The sequence below is a fragment of the Nomascus leucogenys genome, chromosome X (assembly GCF_006542625.1).
Source record: "Nomascus leucogenys isolate Asia chromosome X, Asia_NLE_v1, whole genome shotgun sequence".
Classification (NCBI taxonomy): Eukaryota; Metazoa; Chordata; class Mammalia; order Primates; family Hylobatidae; genus Nomascus; species Nomascus leucogenys.
The window spans coordinates 15,142,651-15,165,428 of NC_044406.1; the positions used below are offsets into that span (position 1 = coordinate 15,142,651).

At 44.4% G+C, this 22,778-nt stretch overlaps 1 protein-coding gene across 3 annotated transcripts in view; it reads right to left on the minus strand.

Moving 5' to 3' along the window:
- Nucleotides 1-22,778, minus strand: part of CTPS2 (CTP synthase 2) — a 122,780-nt gene that overhangs the window by 92,043 nt on the left and 7,959 nt on the right. For all 3 annotated transcript variants that reach the window (XM_030807072.1, XM_003261090.3, XM_030807073.1), the window contains exons 2-9: nucleotides 20,979-21,183; nucleotides 17,195-17,365; nucleotides 16,503-16,603; nucleotides 11,682-11,798; nucleotides 11,452-11,535; nucleotides 9,850-9,930; nucleotides 7,743-7,894; nucleotides 1,903-2,035 (exon numbers count right to left, since the gene is read on the minus strand). In XM_030807072.1, the coding sequence (XP_030662932.1) occupies nucleotides 1,903-2,035; nucleotides 7,743-7,894; nucleotides 9,850-9,930; nucleotides 11,452-11,535; nucleotides 11,682-11,798; nucleotides 16,503-16,603; nucleotides 17,195-17,365; nucleotides 20,979-21,144 (1,005 nt within the window). In that variant the 5' untranslated portion in view covers nucleotides 21,145-21,183. The remainder of the gene's footprint in view (nucleotides 1-1,902; nucleotides 2,036-7,742; nucleotides 7,895-9,849; nucleotides 9,931-11,451; nucleotides 11,536-11,681; nucleotides 11,799-16,502; nucleotides 16,604-17,194; nucleotides 17,366-20,978; nucleotides 21,184-22,778) is intronic.

A 22,778-nucleotide genomic window follows, 5' to 3' on the forward strand; every position in this document is an offset into this window, starting at 1 on the left:
TCCGTCTAAAAAATAATTAATTAATTAAAAATAATAAAATAAAATATTTAAAAAGTGATTAGGAAAGAAGGAGGCTAAAAAGAGGAGAGAGAAACAGCAGCTAGTTCTCCTAAGCTGGTGTCAAAGTGGAAGCCATTAAATTTCTTTAACATATAAATGGATCTTTTTACTCATTATACAGAGTTTTTGCCATTTAAGTCAAGATGATAAGACTTGCTTAAACAATGATATACTCATATTGAATATCATTAAATATAAATGTGAGATAGATATATAAATACACATATCCAACTGGTAACAAGTGGGACTTCAGGGAGGAGGAATCTGCTTTCTGCATTTTAGATTTATGCTTTATTTTGTTCTGTTTTGTTTTTTGGAGACAGGGTCTCAATCTGTCACCCAGGCTGGAGTGCAGTGGCGCAATTATAGCTCACCGCAGTATCGAACTCCTGGGCTCAAGTGATCTTCCTGCCTCAGCCTCCCAATTAGCTGAGATTACAGGCGCATGCCACCACACCCAGCCAACTTTTTAAGTTTTTTATAGAGATGAGGTCTCCCATTGTTGCCCAGGCTGGTCTTCAACTCCTGAGCTCGAGCAACCCACCTGGCTCAGCCTCCCAAAGGGCTGGGATTACAGGCGTGAACTACTTCGCCTAGCTTATGCTTTCTTTAAATGTTTTACTCTAAACAGGTACTAATTCTGTTCTTATATGGAAGTATATACTCAAGCTATATAAGATAACTACACCTCTGTTATTCCACAATACTGAATTTCCAAAACAAATAATCACTGTTTGCTAGCTATCATTCCTCCAAGTTAGAGAAGGGAATATAGTATTTTAAAAATCTAGATTCCGTTCCAATGCTAAAGGGAAAAAATGTCCTATTATTTTCTTGTTAGGCAATTACGATGTACTTAAACGAGCATGACAGGCATGCTCATTCATCTGAATGTGCAAAGCCTAATTTCAGAAATGTGCCTTAAACCTACATGTAGAAAACAGCTTACACAGGCCAGGCGCAGTGGCTCATGCCAGTAATCCCAGCACTTTGAGAGGCCGAGACGGGCAGATCACCTGAGATCAGGAGTTCGAGACCAGCCTGGCCAACGTGGTGAAACCCCGTCTCTATTAAAAATACAAAAATTAGCTGGGCATGGTGGGAGGAGCCTGTAATCCCAGATACTCGGGAGGCTGAGGCGCAAGAATTGCTGGAACAATGAAGACAGAGGTTGCAGTGGGCCGAGATCAGGCCACTGCACTCCAGCCTGGGCGGCAGAGGGAGACTCTGTCTCAAAAAAGGGAAAAAGAAAACCGTTTACACAGCAAGCCTGGCTGCTGCCCTTGAAAAGGCCTGCTACAAGATTGAGCCTTGACTGGCGTCTGGAAACTCTGATTTTGGGAGGGTTCCCATCATTCCAAGAAGTGATAGGAGAAGCTCACTGTGCTGAAAGTGTCTGTACAGACAACATGGCTTCTGCTGCATGCTTTCCTTCTGGGAGGCTGGCATTTTGGGAAGTGCTAAGCAGAGGGTGCCCACGTGACCAGCCCCCAGAAAAAACCTTGGGCTTCAAGTCTCAATGAGCTTCCTTAGTAGATGGCAGTTTGCATGTATTATCACAACTCACCGGACTCTACCAGGGGAGGGCGCTTAGAAGCTTGCGCCTGGTTACCCCCAGACTTCACCCTGCACGACTTTTCCCTGGCTGATTTTGCTTTGCATTGTCTGGCTATAATAAATCTTAGCTATGAGTATAACTATATGATGAGTCCTGTGAGTTCTTCTGGTGAATCGTAAGTCCTGGAGGTGATCTCAGGGACCCTTTAACAAAACTTGCCCCTCTGGAACATGTGCTATTGGCATGAATTACTGAGATAGCCAAAAGACCAGGCCAGGACTCACCATCAGATTCAACTTGTGGTTGATGGCCAGGGCTGAGTGTTCCAGGGCTTTGAACACAGAGGCATAGCAGTCTCTGAGCTTGGTGTATTTGCCAACCAGGGCTATGGAGCATATTTTCTGTAACCTTTCATACCTGGGAAAGAAAACAAACTCAAAGGTTATATGCACGTAACAGAACATCACAAAGAGAACAATGGCAGCTGCTGCTCTTATTCCAAGGCACTTTTTAAAACCTTAGGAGCAGCTGTAGTCCTAGCTACTCAGGAGGCTGAGGCGAGAGAATCACTTAAGCCCAGGAGTTTGAGACCAGGCTGGGCAACATAGTTAGACCCCGTCTCTACAAAAAAATACAAAAATTAGCCAGGCGTGGTGGGGCATGCCTATAGTCCCAGCTACTCAGGAGGCTGAGGTCGGAGGATCACTTGAGCCCAGGAGATCAAGGCTGCAGTGAGCTATGATCACACCACTGCACTCCAGCCTGGGCGACACGGTGAGACACTGTCTCATAAAACAAAAACAGAAATCCCAACATTGTTTTACATAAGCAGGTACAGATAAAAATTCAAGTATATCAGAGAAAAAGTTAAAAGCATTAAAAGTAAAAATTGAAAAGCTATCCCAATCTCATAAACACGAGCTATTCTTCCATTGGTTAATAAGGTGACATTGCATAAGAAAATGCATTCTGCGTGTCAATAGGAAACATTCCAATATTAACTTTGTAAGGTGACATTGTGTAAGAAAATGCATTCGAAGTGTCTACATTTAAAATGGTTACATTCTCAGCTGACCCACAAAAGTCTGGTTATTCATGGCATGCCTGAAGAATGGTGCTAAGAGAACGATTTAAAATATTACTAGCCATTTAGATCATTTTTATGAGAAAAATTCCATTCTACAGAAGACACTCAATCACATTTTACCATTAGAGACACAATTTTTAGTGTTGCTTTTGTCAGGAAATCTGTTCAAAGAACATGAAAAATATCTGGTTTGGTATTAGGTACGTGGAAATGTCATCTTGGGCTGAAGATGTTTTAGGGGTTTGAAGCAAACCCTTTCCCAAACACCTTAGAAAAATGTTACCATGATGACGAATATCCCTCTTCAATATCAACATCTGCAAAGAGTGGCCGGGCACGGTGGCCCACACCTGTAATCCCAGCACTCTGAGAGGCCGAGCCAGGTGGATCACCTGAGGTCAGGAGTTCGAGACCAGCCTGGCCAACATGGTGAAACCTGGTCTCTACTAAAAATACAAAAATTAGCTGGGCGTGGTGGTACGCACCTGTAATCCCAGCTACTCAGGAGGCTGAGGCAGGAGAATCACTTGAACCCGGGAGGCGGAGGTTGCAGTGAGCCGAGATCACACCACTGCCCTCCAGCCTAGGCCACAGAGCGAGACTCTGTCTCCAGAAAACAAAAACAAAAACAAAAACAAAACAAAAACAAAAAGAACACATATCTGTAAAGAGTGCAAGAGAAACTTGATCACAAACAGGCTATGTGCGGGAATAATGCACAAGAAGCTAAGAAGTCAAAACTGACAGGGAAGGTAACTTTCTAGAAAGGTGACTAAAATAGCTGAGACAAGACTGCTAACCCTTGAACTCACTACTTTATTTTATGTTGCTCTGGAGGTTCCATAGCTGTCTGTATCTCACACCACCTCTCCATAAAGTATGCAAGTAAGAGGCCGGGCGTGGTGGCTCACGCCTGTAATCCCAACACTTTGGGAGGCCAAGGCAGGTGGATCACTTGAGATCAGGAGTTCCAGACCAGCCTGGCCAACATGGTGAAACCCTGTCTCTACTAAAAATACAAAAATTAGCCTGGCATGGTGGTGCACGCCTGTAGTTTCAGCTACTCAGGAGACTGAGGAAGGAGAATCACTTGAATCCAGGAAGCAGGGGTTGCAGTGAGCCGAGATCACACCACTGCCCAACAGCCTGGGCAACAGAGCCAGACTTCGTCTCCAAAAAAAAAAGGATACAGGTAACAGAAAGCAGGATGACAGCATACCAAGTAGCAGAGATGATGTCAGAGGCAGGCAGACACAGCCGCATTTGAGCACAGCAGATTTGGCTTCACCCCCTTCTCCCTCCTCCATAGACGGAAGAGACAACATCAGCTCTGCCCCCGGAAGGAAGCAGCACTGGGGTCAGTATCACAGGTTCCTCCTTCGGCTCACTCACAGCTGGTCTTCCCAGGGGAGGAGTCACTGGGCAGCAGGTGGTACCGGTGAGTCCACTGGGTCACACCTACCAGGAAGCTCTCATTCCCCCTTGGACCTGTACTTCCGAGAGCAACCAAGGTCTCCCTCATGTGCCCCACTCAGCCATCAGCCATCACCGAATGTGAGGCAAGCATCTGATACTACTTCAAGCTGCTGTGGGAAGGGGAGGGGAGTCCTCTTTGCAGGGCCACCCCCAAGAGTCAGGTCTCAAGAGAGATGAAGAGGGCTGGGTGTGGTGGCTCATGCCTGTAATCCCAGCAATTTGGGAGGCCGAGGTGGGCAAATCACGAGGTCAGGAGATCAAGATCATTCTGGCTAACACAGTGAAAACCCATCTCTACTAAAAAAATACAAAAAAAAAAAAAATTAGCCAGGCGTGGTGGCGGGCGCCTGTAGTCCCAGCTACTCGGGAGGCTGAGGCAGGAGAATGGCATGAACCCGGGAGGCAGAGCTTGCAGTGAGCCGAGATTGCGCCACTGCACTCCGGCCTGGGCGACACAGCAAGACTCTGTCTCAAAAAAAAAAAAAAAAGACAATGAAGAGGAGGAGGTGGAGAATTGTGCCCACCTTGACTTCGGGTCCCAGGCAAGCTGTCCCTGTTTAATCAGGGACCCCTGGCCTCTGAGCAGCACTGGGCCTCCATAATAGAGGCTGTTCCTTTGGCCTCCATTTGGCTCCTTGCACCTCTCTACAGGCTATATTGAGAGGACCAAAGCTAAAGAATGGACACTCCGCATCAATTAACAATGTCACCACCAATGTGATGCAGAGGGAGGCCCATGCTGCAGAGGCACCCATGCACAATATCTCCTTGCTTGAAAATTGTCAACAATTTATTGTGCATTCTTAAATAAATAAAAGGGTATACTTGGATTGTTTGTATCGCAAAGAAAGGATAAAGGCTTGAGGTGATGGATACTCCATTTACCCTGATGTGATTATAATGCATTATATGCCTGTACCAAATATCTCATGTACCCCACAAATATATACACCTACTATGTACCCATAAAAATTAAAAATAAAAAAGGCTGTAGTGAGTTGAATGGTGGCTCCCCAAAGAAATTTGTCCCCAAAACCTGTGAATATGACCTTGTTTGGTGAAAGGATCTTTGCAGACATAAGTAAGGCTCTCCAGATGAGATCATCCTGGATTAGGGCCTGCCTTATATCCAATGACAAGCATCCTTACAAAAGAAGAGAAGGGAAGAAGACACAAGTGAGAAGGTGATGTGAAGATGGAGGCCTGGAGGCCAAAGGCTGGGCATGGTGGCTCACGCCTTTAATCCCAACACGTTAGGAGGCTAAAGCAGGTGAATTGCTTGAGCTCAGGAGTTTGAGACCAGGCTGGGCAACATGGTGAAACCCTGTCTCTATAAAAAACACAAAAATTAGCCAAGCATGGTGGCATGCACCTGTAGTCCCAGCTACCTGGGAGGCTGAGGCAGGAGGATCACTTGAGCAAGATGGCAAAACCCCGTCTCTACTAAAAATACAAAAATTAGTTGGGCGTGGTGGAGCGCACCTGTGGCCCCAGCTACTGGGGACGCTGAGGTGGGAGGATCACTTGAGCCCAGGAGGTCGAGGCTGCAGTGAGCTGAGATTGCACCACTGCACTCCAGCCTGGGCAACAGAGCAACACCCCGTGTCAAAAAAAAAAAAAAAAAAAAAAAAAAGAAAAAGAAAAAAGCATAAACGCATAGAGTATAATTTAGAGCTATTTCCAATAAAAAGAGTTAAAATATTAAAACTTCTAGTGCTTAAAGTGTATCAGCCCCAAGCTACTTAGAAAATTCCTACGAAATGACTGGCACTTTAAGCACTCTAGAGAGCGAGGGTTTTAGAGAATCTAAGCTCAGAAACTGCTCTTTCTTCCCGATTCCACTTGCCCCAGAAAATCTAAAGCATTTTTTAAAATTGTAAATGAAAGAGCAAGAGAGACTCAATCTGATTAGTCATTTACCAAGGGTCAGTAATTTTGTCACCATCATTTTAATTATGGTTACCAACATCAGCAACCGATACTTATTATAGTACGTGACTCAATGTTAAGTCTTCAAGGTTTCCTCTCATAATTGCCACTAGGTAGGTACTGGTATCCCCTTATTATATACAGAAGGGAAAACAAGCCTAGAGAGGTTAAGTAATCACCCAAACTCACACAGCTGGTAAGAGGAGAAGCCAGGATCTGAATCCAGAACCTACATATGTAATAGCTGCACCTACTGGCTCTCACCTAAGCTGCCCAAGAAGTCCCATCTCAACTACATTTAGTGAAAGAAAACAGGGCCGGGCGCAGTGGCTCACATCTGTAATCCCAGCACTTTGGGAGGCCGAAGCAGGCGAATCACCTGAGGTTAGAAGTTCGAGACCAGCCTGGCAAACATGGTGAAACCCCATCTCTACTAAAAATACAAAAAAATAGCTGGGCATGGTGGCGGGCGCCTGTAATCCCAGCTACTCAGGAGGCTGAGGCAGGAGAATGGTGTGAACCTGGGAGGCAGAGGTTGTAGTGAGCCGAGATCGCACCACTGCACTCCAGCCTGGGCAGAGTGACACTCTGTCTCAAAAAAAAAAAAAAAAAAAAAAGGAAAGAAAACAAGTGACAGGGACTTAATTTCCCTTTTTTTTTTTTTTAAGATACAGCGTCTTGCTATGTTGCTCAGGCTGGCCTCCAACTTCTGGGCTCAAGTGATCCTCTCACCTCAGCCTCCCGAGTAGCTGAGACTACAGGTAAGTGCCACTGCACACAGCTTAATTTTCATATAACTTCAAATTAGAGAAACTTTGCTTAAATTAATATGGTTGTCTGAAAGCTAGAATCCATCAGGAGTTTTAATAATTATGCTGAATAGTTAATGAATGCAGGATGAAACAAAAATAGCATACCCAAAAGTTCCCATCCAAAATGATTTTCTTTAGGAAAAGTTAACCAAATCTTAAAAACAAGTCAAACAAAACAAAAAACCTGCAACATTTAAAACTGTTTAAGGCCAGGCATGGTGGCTTATGCCTATAATCCCAGCACTTTGGGAGGCCAAGGTGGGCAGATCACTTGAGCCCAGGAATTCAAGACCAGCGTGGGTAACATAGAAAAATACCTCTCTACAAAAAAAAAAAATATATTAGCCAGGTGTGGTGATGTGTGCCTCTAGTCTCAGCTACTCAGGAGGCTGAAGTGGGAGGATGACTTGAGCCCAGGATGCGGAGGTTGCAGCGAGCCGAGATCGTGCCACTGCACTCCAGCCTGGGCGACAGAGCAAGTCTCTCAAAAAAAGAAAAAAAAAACATTTAAAATACTCAGAAACTAAAAAATGAACTAGTAAATAAATCAAAATCCTTCCAAAGTTAAAAAAAAATTCCTTCCAGAATTCAAATTCCTTTAATTCACTTTGGTTTATGTATAACAAAATCAAAGGCTCCAGAAATCTTCAAATAATACAGCAAAGCACCGTAACAGTATGCTCCGTCTTTAAACATATCCAGACCAAAATGTGCACATGCAAAATGCCAAATACACACGCTTACCCTTTCAAGTAGGTCTTAGTTCTACCCCCAAACTCAAAAATTATTAAAGATTATACAAGTAATTCCTTTTGCTTACCTGTCAGCCATATTTCTCCACTTAAAAAGCAAATTACTTGCAGAATCACCAATGGGCAGGTGCAATCTCTCCTTAAAATATTTCACAATGCCTTGTTCCTCCAAAAGCACAGGAACTCGGTATGTGGAAGAAACATCATGGATACATATGACCTAAGTGATGATGAGAAATCACCATACTTAGATGGATCTACTCAAATATGCCACCACAAGAATGAGACAAAATTCAGCAGAGACTGGCAGTTTATTTACACTGATATAACACACACACACACACACACGCACACACAAAAACCTAGCAACCAAAGCTAGCATCAGAATTTGCACAGGGTTAGCTTCATTTAATTAGAAAACTAATCCCAGCACTATGGGAGGCCAAGGCGGGAAGATCACCTGAAGTCAGGAGTTCGAGACCAGCCTGACCAACATGGTGAAACCCCACCTGTATTAAAAATACAAAAATTAGGTGGGTGTGGTGACATGCGCCTATAATCCCAGCAACTCAAGAGGCTGACGCAGGAGAATCACTGGAACCCGGGAGGCGGAAGTTGCAGTGAGTCGAGGTCGCACCATTGCATACCAGCCTGGGTGACAGAGCAAGACTCTATCTCAAAAAAAAAAAAAAAAAAAAAGAAGAAGTATACACAAAACGATTGGACAGGTCAGGTGTGGTGGCTCACGCCTGTAATTCCAGCACTTTTGGAGGCCGAGGCAGGCGGATCATCTGAGGTTAGGAGTTCAAGACCAGCCTGGCCAACATGGTGAAACCCCATCTCTACTAAAAATACAAAAATTAGCCAGGCATGGTGACACACACCTATAATCCCAGCTACTCAGGAGGCTGAGGCAGGAGAACCGCTTGAACCCAGGAGGCAGAGGTTGCACTGAGCCGAGAGTGCACCACTGCATTCCAGCCTGGGTGACAATAGCAAAACTCTGTCTCAAAAAAAAAAAAGACTGGACGCAAACAAAATGACATGACAACATACCAACATACAGATGCAGAAGTGTCCCTTCAATCTGCCATCACATTTTTCAAAGTAGTTCAGACTTCAGCAATGACTCTGAGGCATCAGGCAGGGGGCTCTCCATCAGACTATTTTCCAAGATGCCAAAATTCAATTTGATCGTTTTTAGACTTCAGAGAACCCAGAGTTATAATCTGAAGAAAAGATTTCTGCCAAACCTCACCCTTTTCCTGAGTGCCATTTATATCACTCTCTTTAAACTATAGGCAACTCCAATCCCTTATACCCAAGCCTTATTGGAATCAAGAGACAGAGATAAGATAAGGAAAGAAAAAAGAAAAGCGAATTATCAGAATACCAAGGTGGAAAGCCCTACAGAGCAGAGAACCTAAGCCCAAATCACAGTACAGTTTCTGTACTAACGAAGTCAACTGAGCCCACTGATGGAGTCAGAAGAGCTAGTGCAAATGTCAACGTGCTCATGTGTTTGGGGTGACTTAAGCTGCCACAGATAGAGAGGAGAAATGAGGGAAAGCAGTAAGTGTTCCAGAAGGAAACACAAGGTAAAGAGATGATAAGTAGGCTTCATGTGGTTCTCTCTCTAAAGGTTTGACTGTGAATTAAATGCCCACCCTGGTACTGGGCATGGTGGCTCACGCCTGTAATCCCAGCACTATGGGAGGCCGAGGTGGGTGGATCATCTGAGGTCAGGAGTTCGAGACCAGCCTGGCCAACATGGCGAAACCCCGTCTCTACTAAAAATACAAAAAAATTAGCCAGGCGTGGTGGCGGGCACCTGTAATCTCAGCTGCTCAGGAGGCTAAAATAAGAGAATTGCCTGAACCCAGGAGGCAGAGGTTGCGGTGAGCTGAGATTGTGCCACTGCACTCCAGCCTGGGTGACAGAGTAACACTCTGTCTCAAGAAAAGAAATAAAGCCCACCCTGGTTTTGTGACATAAGTTGAGTGATCATGCAAAGAAACATGCATCCTATCTCACTCCAGGGAATCATGGTTGGATCAGGGTTCCCCAGTGCTTGCATAAATGCCGTGAAAAATAATATGATCATTGAAGAGGCACAAAACACTGGCATCAGCAGAAGTGCCTGCCAGACAATAAAATCTAAAGAGCAGCACCAACCTGTTCAGGGTTCACGTGACAAAACATAGAAATCTTCTCCTTCACGGCCATCTCAATGGGCGTTGAACTTCGGCAGACAATCTGTCAAAGCCAGTTATGCTTCAGCAAACAGGATTCACTTTCAGCAGGATGCCACATTCATTTCTTTTTACAAGAAACTTGGCCAAGTATGTACTTGTTCACTTTGGACATTCCACTGGACTATTAGAAATTGGTCTGAGCACTAATACAAGTATAATCAAATTCAGCATAAGTGTATTAGTAAGAACTCAAAACATTGAGACGTCTCTGGTGAACAGAGTCCAGGCTCACAAGTGTTGCTTCATTAACTACAAGAAAAGAGCTAGATCGGGGTTAACAAACTTTTTCTCAAAAGGGCCAGATGGGAAATATTTTAGGTTTGCAGGTCACACAGTCACTGTCCTGATCCTCAATCAAGGTGCAGTGTGAAAGCAGCTACAGACAGTATGTAAATGAATGGGTGTGACTGCATGCCAATAAAACTTTATTTACAAAAACAGGCACGCAAGTTGTGGGCTGTTATTTGTCAACCTTTGACAGAGACTACTGGTGATGACTGGATCACCTGCTATAAGGACACACCACTGTTTAGACTAAAAATAAGAGCAGTGGGCTGGGCGTGGTGCAATCCCAGCACTTCAGGAGGCCAAGGCAGGAGCATTGGTTGAACCCAGGAGTTCGAGACCAGCCTGGGTAACCTAGCAAAACCCTGTCTCTACAAACACACACAGGCACACACACACACACCACACATAAAAATTAGTGCACTGTGGTAGCGTGCACCTCTAGTATCAGCTACTCAAGAGGCTGAGGTGGGAGAATCACTTCAGCCCAGGAGGCAGAGGTTGCAGTGAGCCAAGATCACACCACTGCACTCCAGCCTGGGCAACAGAGCCAGACCCTGTCTCAAAAAGAAAAAAAGAGCAGTGATAACCCATCACAGGGTTATCACTGATAGCAGGGTCACAGGAAAATCCCAAGGATTCACCTTCATTCTAAAGAATCCAGGAATCATATAAATGACAGGACATCACACTTGCCCAACTATCAATGTGGCCCATCAAATGAGAGCCCAGGGAAGAACAGATTGAAGCAACACTTGAGGCTAAGGGAATAAGCCTTTTCCGGCTCCCAGAGAGAAAAACCTCATTGTCATAGGAGCCGTTTGAGAATGAGAAAGGACTTAGATGATGATAAAGATAAAGAAGTGAAGGGCAGCCAGGCATGGTGGCTCTTGGCTGTAATCCCAAGCACTTTGGGAGGTCCAGGCGGGCAGATCACCTGAGGTCAGGAATTCAAGACCAGCCTAGCCAACATGACAAAACTCTGTCTCTACTAAAAATACCAAAATTATCCAGGTGTGGTGGCATGTGCCTGTAGTCCAGATACTCTGGAGGCTGAGACAGGAGAATTGCTTGAACCTGGGAGGCGGAGGTTGCAATGAGCCAAGACTGCACCACTGCACTCCAGCCTGGGTGACAGAGCAAGACTCCATCTCAAATAAAAAAAAAAAAAAAAAAGAAGTGAAGGGCCTGCTCCCAGAGACCTTCAGGATAGACTTACCCACTGTCCTCAACTCACCAGATCTGGAGACAGGCCTAACCCTCTCAGCGCGCGGACGCTGTTTTGGGTGGGTTTGGTTTTTTGTTCTCCGGTAGCACTGAGCTGAAAAAAAATGGGGTCCCGTCAGCACACTGGACACTAGCTCCTATGGATGATTAATGGTGCCCCACTTTCAAATGCAGGACACATAGAATATCATAGGAAAACTTATCAAAGTTGCTGTCCATATACTTATCTGGAAAGCCCACCTGTGGGACAAGGCTAACGTGGATATTACAGAAATTCTCTCTTTTCGCCTTAAACTGGAATTGTCTAAACGCTTCCACAAACGGCATTCCTTCGATGTCTCCAATGGTGCCTCCCAGCTGGGAATGGAAAACAAACAAAAAAAAGACACAAATGACCACACATCTCCCACAGTACACAAGCTAATAAAAAGAGTTCTTAATAAACCGAGCATGAGAACTAAAGTTTGATGGTTACACAGAGGTTTATAAATATGTTCAAAATCACTAAATTGTGGCTGGGTGTGGCGGCTCACACTTATGAGCCCAGCGCTTTGGGAGGCCAAGGCAGGAGGATCACTTGAGCCCAGGAGGTCAAGGCTGCAGTGAGTTGTGATCATGCCACTGCATTCCAGCCTAGATGACAGAGCGAGACCCTTTCACTGAAAAAATATAAAAATAAAAAATAAAACTTCATAAAAGATTTCTCCACGTGTATACTCTTCAGTAGCCCACTGCTTCATTAAAACTAACAATGAGGCCGGGCGCAGTGGCTCACGCTTGTAATCCCAGCACTTTGGGAGGCTGAGGCAGGCGGATCACAGGTCAGGAGATCGAGACCATGCTGGCCAACACGGTGAAACCCTGTCTCTACTAAAAATACAAAAATTAGCTGGACATGGTGGTGCACACCTGTAGTCCCAGCTACTCGGGAGGCTGAGGCAGGAGAATCGCTTGAACCCAGGAGGCAGAGGTTGCAGTGAGTTGAGATCACGCCATTGCACTCCAGCCTGGGTGACAGAGTGAGACTCCATCTCAAAAAAAAAAAAAAAAAAACTAGCGTCAATCTCCTTAATGCAGCCAACAAAAGGCTCTCAGGACCTGGCCTTTGCACTGAGCCTCCAATGCCATCTGGTCCCCTCCCTGCTGGCCTCTTGGGTACTCCATGCTCTTCCTTCCTGCTCCTTAAGCCCTCCTACCCTCCTTCTTCATCTACAGCAACCTCTCTTTATCCTCCAGTCCAAGAGACATGCATCCTCCCTGGAGGGCGGACTCTGACCCCCCACCTAAAGCAGCCTACATCCCACTAGCCCTTGTCACAGCACTGTACCCATCCTAGGAACTCAGCACAAGTTGCCTCTATTTCATTTCCGTCTTTGTTTCCTGGCTCTCTACCCCACTAGACTGTAAGCCCCATGAGGGCATGAGCCCAGTACCCTGCATGCAGCACTGGAGGTTTAGTTTAGTAGTCGGGCCAGGACAGAAAGGTCCTGAAATTCAATATAAGCCCTAAGGAACAGTGTTCTAGTACCTGTTACCAAAACTACAGCAGAACCAAAGCCAGGGCTGGGTGCAGTGGCTCATGCCTGTAATCCCAACACTTTGGGAGGCAGGTGTATCACTTGAGCGCAGGAGTTTGAGACCAGCATGGGCAACAAAGTGAGACCTTGCCTCCACAAAAACATAAAAAATTAGCTGGGCATGGTGGCACAGCACCTATGGTCCCAGCCACTCAGGAGGCTGAGGTGGGAGGATCGCTTGAGCCTGGAGAAGTCCAGGCTGCAGTGAGTCATGATCGTACCACTGCACTCCAGCCTAGGGAACAGAGTAAGACACTGTCTCTTTAAACAACAACAACAACAACAACTCAACGAAATGAAAACATCACATGCAATCAGGAACTTGGCAGGGGTGAAGTGAGTGTAAGTACCCACTATATACAAGGCACCAAAATCTAATTTTTGAAAATCATTTATTTTTTCTAAGGAAAAACAGAGGTCTGCACTTAAACTAAACCGTATGCTTCCATCCTGTGTTTTGATGGGGATTCTCTGGGAGGTCAATAATAGTGAATGCGAAAAGGAGGCCAACTTTAAACATTATCCGCTCCTGCCCTCACGTGGTCAGCAGTGGTACTACAGTCTCTCTGCTAATTCAGAAGTTCCCATTACCACCATCATTACCGTGTTCAGAAACCTTCAATATTACTATTGGAATAGTTTTAAGTTAACTGTTGCCCCAAATAAAAGGGAAAATATCACCCATAACAATACTTTATGCTGAAATGGAAGCAGCAGCAAAGTTATGAGATGTGCAAAGTTGTTTTAGCCTTTGTCTTTAATGAAAGGAGTCTTTTTTCTTTTTCTATTTTTATTTATTTATTTAATTTAATTTATTTATTTATTTATTTGAGGTAGAGTCTCGCTCTGTCGCCCAGGCTGGAGTGCAGTGGCGCCATCTCGGCTCACTGCAAGCTCTGCCTCCCGGGTTCACGCCATTCTCCTGCCTCAGCCTCCCGAGTAGCTGGGACTATAGGCGCCTGCCACCACGCCCGGCTAATTTTCTGTATTTTTAGTAGAGACGGGGTTTCACCATGTTAGCCAGGATGGTCTCGATCTCCTGACCCGCCTCAGCCTCCCAAAGTGCTAGGATTACAGGCGTGAGCCACCACGCCCAGCCCTTTTTAAATTTTTTTTAGAGACAGGGTCTCGCTCTGCCACCCAGGCTGGAGTGCAGTGGTGAGATCATGGCTCACTGCGGCCTTAAACTCCTGGGTATAAGTGATCCTCCCGCCTCAGCCTCCCAAGTAGCTGGGACTACAGACCTGCATCACCACACTTGGCTGAGTCTTCTTTTTTGGAAAATAAACAAGAAGAAAGAAAGAAACCTGTTATTCCTTTAAGACAAGCATAAATTATTCCAGGTTCATGCCAAGATAACTCGTACTAATATAAATAAAACCTGTCAGTTCCACTGGTCTGAGAAGTTGAGGTCTCACTCATAAAAATGGCTTTGAAAACATTTCAACAGCTCCTCTATGATTAAAACTAAAAATCAGCTTTGGCAGTCCTTCTTCAAAAGCTTAAATGGTGCACAGACACAACTGTTGAACACAACTTACAATCAACCAAAGAGGATGGTTGACCACTAGTATCCAGTAAGCAAATATAAACATCAGGGTTATAACGGAGAAGGGGTTCTGTTTGTCAGTTTCCCTGTTTCCATGAAATTTAAAATCCAGCCAATGAGCTCCTGGAGAGCAGGAGTCAGATCACACTCAACCTCACATCCCTAGCAGCTATCATCAGGGCTAGTACATATTAAGTGCTAAATTAATCATTGTGAAGGCAAACAAGTCAATTCAAGGGTAGAATAAGAAATAAAATTAAAAATTTGCCAGGCATAGTGGTGGTATACCTGTAGTCCCAGCTACTTGGGAGGCTGAGGCAAGATGATTGGTTGAGCCCAGAAGCTTGAGGCTACACTGGGCTTTGATCACACCTGTGGATAGCTACTGCACTCCAGCCCGAGGCAACATAGCGAGACCCTAGCTATAAAAAATAAATAAATAACCAGTAACTTTATCAGTACTACTATTAACAAAATGGATCTTCTACATATCTGCTAACACTTACATTGATGACAGTAATAATAGCTAACTTACGTTTACTGAGCACTTCCTAAATGCCAGACATTGCAAAGTGCTCTGATACACTGCATTTAATCCCCAAACAATCCTGTTGTTATCTTATTATTACAATATTATATTATTACCACATTATTACAAATGAGGACATTGAAACTGTGAGAATTTTCCAAAAGTCATACAGGCATCTTAATACTAGCTAATAATTTTTAAGCACTTACTGTATCTGTGACACCATTCTAAGCACCAAGTGTAGAGACTTATTTAATCTTCAAAACAATGAGTTACAAATGAGTTAAATGAGTTAAAGAGGCACAGAGAGGTTGAGCAAACTTGCCTAAGGTCACCCCCTCCTCCCCAAAAGTGACCTTGCTAGGCTACAAACCCAGACAGTTTGCCTCCAGACTCTTAATCACTGAGCTATATGGCTCAGGGGTCACTGCAGAAATACGAACTGAGGCAGCCTGACTCTAAGAACCAAATTGGTCATTACTCTGCTCTTTCACCAGACAATTAAGCCAACTGACATTTAGAGGAGGAGGATATGGATGTTATTCTCATTCTACACGTGGAGAGGAAGGGAACAAGGTGAAGGAAGTGAACAAGTGGCAAGTTCAAATACTACTTTTTTTTTTTTTTTTTAATTAAGACAGGGTCTGGCTCCATCACTCAGGCTGAAGTGCTGGTGCAATCACGGCTCTCTGCAGCCTCAAACCTCCCGGACTCAAAAGATCCTCCCATCTCAGCTTCTCAAGTAGCTGGGACTACAGGTGCGTACCACCATGCCTAGCTAATCTTTGTAGTTTCTGTAGAGGCGGGTTTTCGCCATGTTGCCCAGGCTGTCTCAAACTCATGGGCTCAAGCAATCCTCCCGCCCTGGCATCTGAAAATGCTGGAATTGCAGGCATGAGCCACCTCGCACAGCCACTAGCTTCTTTCTTTAAACAGCTGATACTAACCACTTATCACCTCTACCATCTGACTTCCCTAACCCAGTGTCTCTTTACACTTCCAAAGCACTTCGGAAATACTTTTCAAATAGCATGCACTAGAATACAGTCTGTTGTGTGTAGACAGGATTGTCTGCAAGCTCCCCAAGGGCAGAGATGGGCCCATCCCAGGCCCCAGCACAGAAGACGCCCTCACATTGATTTTATCAGCAGCTGATCGGTCTCCACAAGCAGATCACTGCACGTCCACCCAGAAGTATGTGTGATTGTCTGTCTAATGCCAATCTTGCCCACTCACTTGTGACCACAAAGACAGAAGCCATCTATGTTGTTTCTTGCTATGACCCCACCTCCTAGCCCAGTGTCCAGCACTCAGGAGGGCGTGTGTAAGTATTTGTCAAATAAATGAAGATCAGATGCTCAAAGACGCAGCAAGATATAATTTTATAAAGAAAGTTCTATGCTTGCCTCAATAACGCATATTTGGGGCTCTTCCTTATTACCATCCACCGGCACCTTGGCTTGATTCATAACCCACTCCTGGACAGCATCAGTAATGTGAGGGACAACTGTAGAAAGAAGTATTAATACAAAAGTTTATTCCATGCTCATGAGAAAAGAATGTGCTTTAGGCCTCCCCAATCACCTGAAAGTTACCTGGCAAGTTACCCTGACATATTTTTGGAAAATGAAAAGAAAAAAACACAATAATTTTAAAAGAATTAGAACTTGTAGAGCGCAGGGACTGTGACATTTTCAATTGTACTTGGTTTTTTGGGTTTTTGTTTTGGTTTGTTTTGTTTTTTAAGATGGAGTCTCACTCTGTCGCCCAGGCTGGAGTGCAGTGGCACGATCTCGGCTCACTGCAATCTCTGCCTCCTGGGTTCGAGCGATTCTCCTGCCTCAGCCTCCCAAACAGCTGGGATTACAGGCGTGCGCCACCATGCCCGGCTAATTTTTGTATTTTTAGTAGATATGGGGTTTCACCATGTTGGTCAGGCTGGTCTCGAACTCCTGACCTCAGGTGATCCACTGGCCTCGGCCTCCCAAAGTGCTGGGATTACAGGTGTGAGCCACCATGCCTGGCCTTCAGTTCTACTTTTGAGCAGCACAAAGATATTCAGCACACAGGGCTCCATAATGTCTGTGGAATATAATACCTTGCACTGTTTTCCCCAGGTAATCACCACGCCTCTCTTTATTGATCACATGCTGATATATCTTCCCCGTGGTGATATTGTTGTCTTTATAAAGATTAATATCCAAAAATCTTTCATAATTTCCAAGGTCTAAATCAACTTCTCCACCATCATTTAAGACGAAGACTTCACCTAGGATTAAAAAGGCAATGGAAAAATCAAAACTTTGCTTCCAGTAGATTTTTCAAAGATGGACATATTTTTGTTAAAAAGCTGGTAAAAGATGTATTTCTAAGCCATATTCTATCATCATCTCCTTTTTGGTGGAGAAATTAACAATTCAATTATATCCAAGAAAATGCATCAGAAAATTCTATTTATAGTATTCAATTGTGGTTTTTTTTTTTAACCTACTGAAATTCTGTCTTCAAGACTTAGCTTTTCCAAACTCAACATGTGCCACATGAAAACAGAAATTTTAAAAACAAACAGCATTTTACTTCAAAGCATCAGAATCCTGGACTCTGGAACTGCGATAAGAAACTTTTACTTGATTCTCATCTTGATTAAAGCCATAATTACACAGTAGATGACAAAGCAAGGCCACAGCTAACCCATAAGGCAACTTGGTGAAAGTGAGGGAAAAAGCCTGTGTGTGCCATAAGCTACGTGCACAATGCACTGTCATAAAAGACAGGTGCAGACTTCATCACACGAGGAGCACCCACTTTAACTACTAGACACGTCTGTAGATCTCTATTGTCACTTCAGGGCATGGACTGAGAGTCGTATGTTTCTAAAGCCACCTTGTAAGAATTGAACCTTTCCCCTATTAAGGGAACTATCATTTATTCCTACTGTTAGATGTCCACAGGAAAAAAGGTTGATTAACTTACAAATTTAATCAGGAACCTTTTATATCCTAACTTATTTATCCATTCTAAGGTACATAACTGTGGTCTAGAAAACTAATTTTAAGGAAAAAAGCAAATTGATACCACAATACTTTTTTTTTCCATTTTTTTCTTTTTTTTTTTTTTTTGAGAGAGTTTCGCTGTCAACCAGGCTGGAGGGCAGTGGCACGATCTCAGCTCACTGCAACCTCCACCTCCTGGATCCAAGCGATTCTCATGTCTCGGCTTCCCAAGTAGCTGGGATTACAGACATGTACCACCACGCCTGGCTAATCTTTGTATTACTATTATTATTATTAATATTTTGAGACAGGGTCTCGCTCTATCGCCAGGCTGGAGTGCAGTGGCGCGATCTCGGCTCACTGCAACCTCTGACTCCCTGGTTCAAGCGATTCTCCTGCCTCAGCCTCCTGAGTAGCTGGGATTACAGGTGTGCACCACCACGCCCAGCTAATTTTTTTGTATTTTTAGTAGAGACAGAGTTTTACCATGTTGGCCAGGATGGTTTCTATCTCCTGACCTCATGATCCACCCGCTTTGGCCTCCCAAAATGCTGGAATTACAGGCGTGAGCCACCGCGCCCGGCCTATTATTTTTTTAAATAGAGACAGAGTTTCACCATGTTTGCCAGGCTGGGTAGAAGAATCGCTTGAACCTGGGAGGTGGAGGTTGCAGTGAGCCAAGGTCGCACCACTGCACTCCAGCCTGGGTGACAGAGTGAGACTCTGTCTCAAAAAAAAAAAAAAAAATCATTAAAAAAAAAATCCAAAGAAAATGTGGTGTAACACATGGCATTAGTCAATGGTGCCACACAACAAACAACCCCAAAATCTCTGCAAGTTACAAAACATTTATTTATTTCTCCCTCATGTTACATGGGGGCTGTGAGCCACTTGTGAGTCTATTCTTTGTGTCTTCTCATTCCAGGACCCAGACTGAACGAGAAATCTCTGAAAACCAGCTGTTCTCATGGTAGAGGGCAGAAGCACAAGACAGACTGAGCCAAAACACACAGATGCATTTGACATTTTCTGCTTCAACAAGGCATATGTTAATATTCCCTAACATCCCATAGGACAAAATAGATCACATGGCCAAATAGAGTGACCAACCTACTTGGTTTGCCCAGGACTAAGAGGGCTCCCAGGACACAGGACTTTCTGTTTTAAAATCAGGAACGTTCCAAACAAACCAGGACAAGTTAACTATCCTACGTGGCCAAACTCCAAGGTCAAAGGGCAGGGAAATGTACTCCACAGAGGGATGGTGGGTGACATTTTGAAGCAAAAATACAATCTACCACAGACTTGAATAAGTCATTCACAAACAAAATCAAAATCAAAGAAATCTAAATTAAAACAATAAGATACCCTCTTTTTGTTTGTTTTATTCTCAGGTTAGTAAAGTTTAAAACAAAATATTCAAGGCCTGGTGCAGTGGCTCATGCCTGTAATCCCACCACTTTGAGAGGCCGAGGTAGGAGGATTGCTTGAGCCCAGGAGGTCGAGACCAGCCTGAGTAACATGGCAAAATCCCAGCTCTATAAAAAAATACGTAAATTAGCCAGGCGTGGTGGTGCACACCTGTAATCCCAGCTACCCAGGGGACTGAAGCAGGAGGATCACTTGAGCACAGGAGGTGGAGGTTGCATTGAGCCGAGATCTTGGCCACTGTACTCCAGCCTGGGCGATACAGTGAGACCCTGTCTCAAAAAACAAAAACAGGAAGACAGGATAGCAACAAGGGACAGAAACATTTCTTTTTTTTTTTTTTTTGAGACGGAGTCTCACTCTGTCACCCAGGCTGGAGTGCAGTGGCACAATCTTGGCTCACTGCAAGCTCCGCCTCCCGGGTTGATGCCATTCTCCTGACTCAGCCTCCCAAATAGCTGGGACTACAGGCGCCCGCCACCACACCTGGCTAATTTTTGTATTTTTAGTAGAGATGGGGTTTCACCGTGTTAGCCAGGACGGTCTCGATCTCCTGATCTTGTGATCCGCCCACCTCAGCCTCCTAAAGTGCTAGGATTACAGGCGTGAGCCACCGTGCCCGGCAGGACACAAACATTTCTGTTTCTTGATCAGGGGCTGGTTATACAGTGTGTTCATTTAATGAAAATTCATCGAACTGTACACTTATGATTTATGCACTTTTTTGCTTGTATATAAAAAGGTTTTTTGGGGGGTTGGTTTTTTGTTGTTTTTGTTTGTTTTTGTTTTTTTTTTTTGAGACAGAGTCTCGCTCTGTCACCCAGGCTAGAGTGCAATGGCTTGATCTTGGCTCACTGCAACCTCCGCCTGCCAGGTTCAAGTGATTCTCCTGTCTCAGCCTCCTGAGTACATGGGACTACAGACACGTGCCACCACGCCCAGCTAATGTTTTGTATTTTTAGTACAGACAGGGTTTCACCGTGTTAGCTAGGATGGTGTCAATCTTCTGACCTCGTGATCCACCCACCTCGGCCTCCCAAAGTGCTGGGATTACAGGCGTGAGCCACCGCACCGGGCCTTATAAAAAGTTTTTTAAAAATAGCATGTAAGGGCTAATGCCATTTTAAAAATAAATCGAATATACTCATACATCAAAATGTCACCATTAATAATAGTTACCCCAGGCAGTGGGAAATGTTAAGAGAAACACACTACCTTTACGATAAAAATAAAACAGAATCCATAGTGCAAAAGGTACAGTGTTTCCAAAAAGGATGATTAATCTGGAATGTTATCAGAGGTATGAACAATGTATCAATGACCACGAGAATATTCACATATTCATAGCATACGATCTAGTCACTCTAAATCTGGAACTACATCCTAAAGAAATTACCCAAAATGGAAGAAAGAATGCAGTTGAGCCTAGTGCTATAAGGGGGAAGTGGTTCACTTTCGTACCGTGTTCATAAGGTGAAAAAGTGCCAGCATCGATGTTAATATAGGGGTCGATTTTTATGGCAGTAACTCGGAGTCCGCATGATTTTAGAATCGTTCCAATGCTGCTGGCAATGATCCCTTTACCAATGCCTGAGATGACCCCACCCGTGACCAGGATGTACTTCATTGGCAGAACAGTGGCTGGGTGCCAACACCCAGATATAATCTGAAAGGCAATAAAATTATGGATAAGGAAAGAGAAATATTTGAAACTAGTAAAGGAGACAGTGCATTCAACCAGAATTAATTTTTTTTTTTTTTTTTTAGACATAGTCTCACTGTCACCCAGGCTGGAGTGCAGTGGTGCAATCATGGCTCACTGTAACCTCTGCTCGCTGGGTTCAAGCGATCCTCCCACCTCAGCATCCTAGTAACTGGGACTATAGGTGAGCACCACCACGCCCTGCTAATTCTTGTGGTTTTTTTGTAGAGACGGAGTTTCACCATGTTGCCCACGCTAGTCTCCAGCTCCTGAGCTCAAGTAATCCACCTGCCTCAGCCTCCCAAAGTGCTGGGATAACAGGCATGAGCCACTGCACCTAGCTCAGAATGTCTTTTTTTTAAGAGACAGTGTCTCACTATGTTACCCAGGCTGGAGTGCAGTGGCATGTTCATAGCTCACTGCAACCTTGAACTTCTGGGCTCAAGCAATCCTCTTGCCTCAGGCTCCAGAGTAGCTGGGACTACAGGCACGTGCCACCTCTCCCAGCTAATTCTTAAAACATTTTTGTAAAGACAGGTTCTTACTATGATGCCCTGGCTGGTCTCAAACTCCTGGGCTCAAGCAATCCTCTTGCTTTGGCCTCCCCAGATCCTGTGATTACAAAAGCGAGCCACCATGCTTCATCTCACCAAAATTTCAAAAGCACACAGCAGTTTTCTGTCTCAACTAAATACCTGAACTTTTTGAAACAAAGTCTTATCTTCTAGGCTTTTTATTGTTGTCACTATACAGACAGATGTGGATACCTTCTGCAAGCAAAGTGCCTAGGTCTGTTGCCCTGGGTTTCCAAAGACCTCAACTCTATCATGCAACCAACTTCATCATGATAAAACACATTTCTCTAGGATTCACAGGCATGCTAAAAAGTTTAAGAGCTCAGACTCCAGTGTCAGACTGAGCTGTACAAACTGTACCTGGGCAAGTTCTTTTTTTTTTTTTCTTTTTTTTTTAGACAGGGTCTCACTCTGTTGCCCAGGCTGGAGTATAGTGACACAATCTCGGCTCACTGCAACCTCCACCTCCCTGGTCCAGATGATTCTCATGCCTCAGCCTCCCAAGTAGTTGGGATTACAGGCATGCACCATCATGCTGGGCTAATTTTTGTATTTTTAGTAGAGATGGGATTTCACCATGTTGGCCAGGCTGGTCTCGAACTCCTGGTCTCAAGTGACCACCCACCTCGGCCTCCCCAAGTGCTGGGATCACAGGCGTGAGCCACCACACCCGGCCTTGGGCAAGTTATTTATCCTTTCTGTGCCTATTCCTTCATCTGTAAAGTGGAAAAAATACACCCATCTCTAGGAATATAATTTGGTGTTAAAAAAAAAAAAATGGGCTAACAAGCCATGAAAAAACATGAAGGAATCTCAAGTGCATATTACCAAGTGACAGAAGCCAATGTGAAAAAGCTACATACTGTATGACTTCAACCATATGACATTTTAGAAGAAGCAAAACTAGAGAGACAGTAAAAAGATCAGTGGTTGTCAGCGGGTAGGAGGAAGAGAGGGATGAATAGGCAGAATACAAAGGAATTT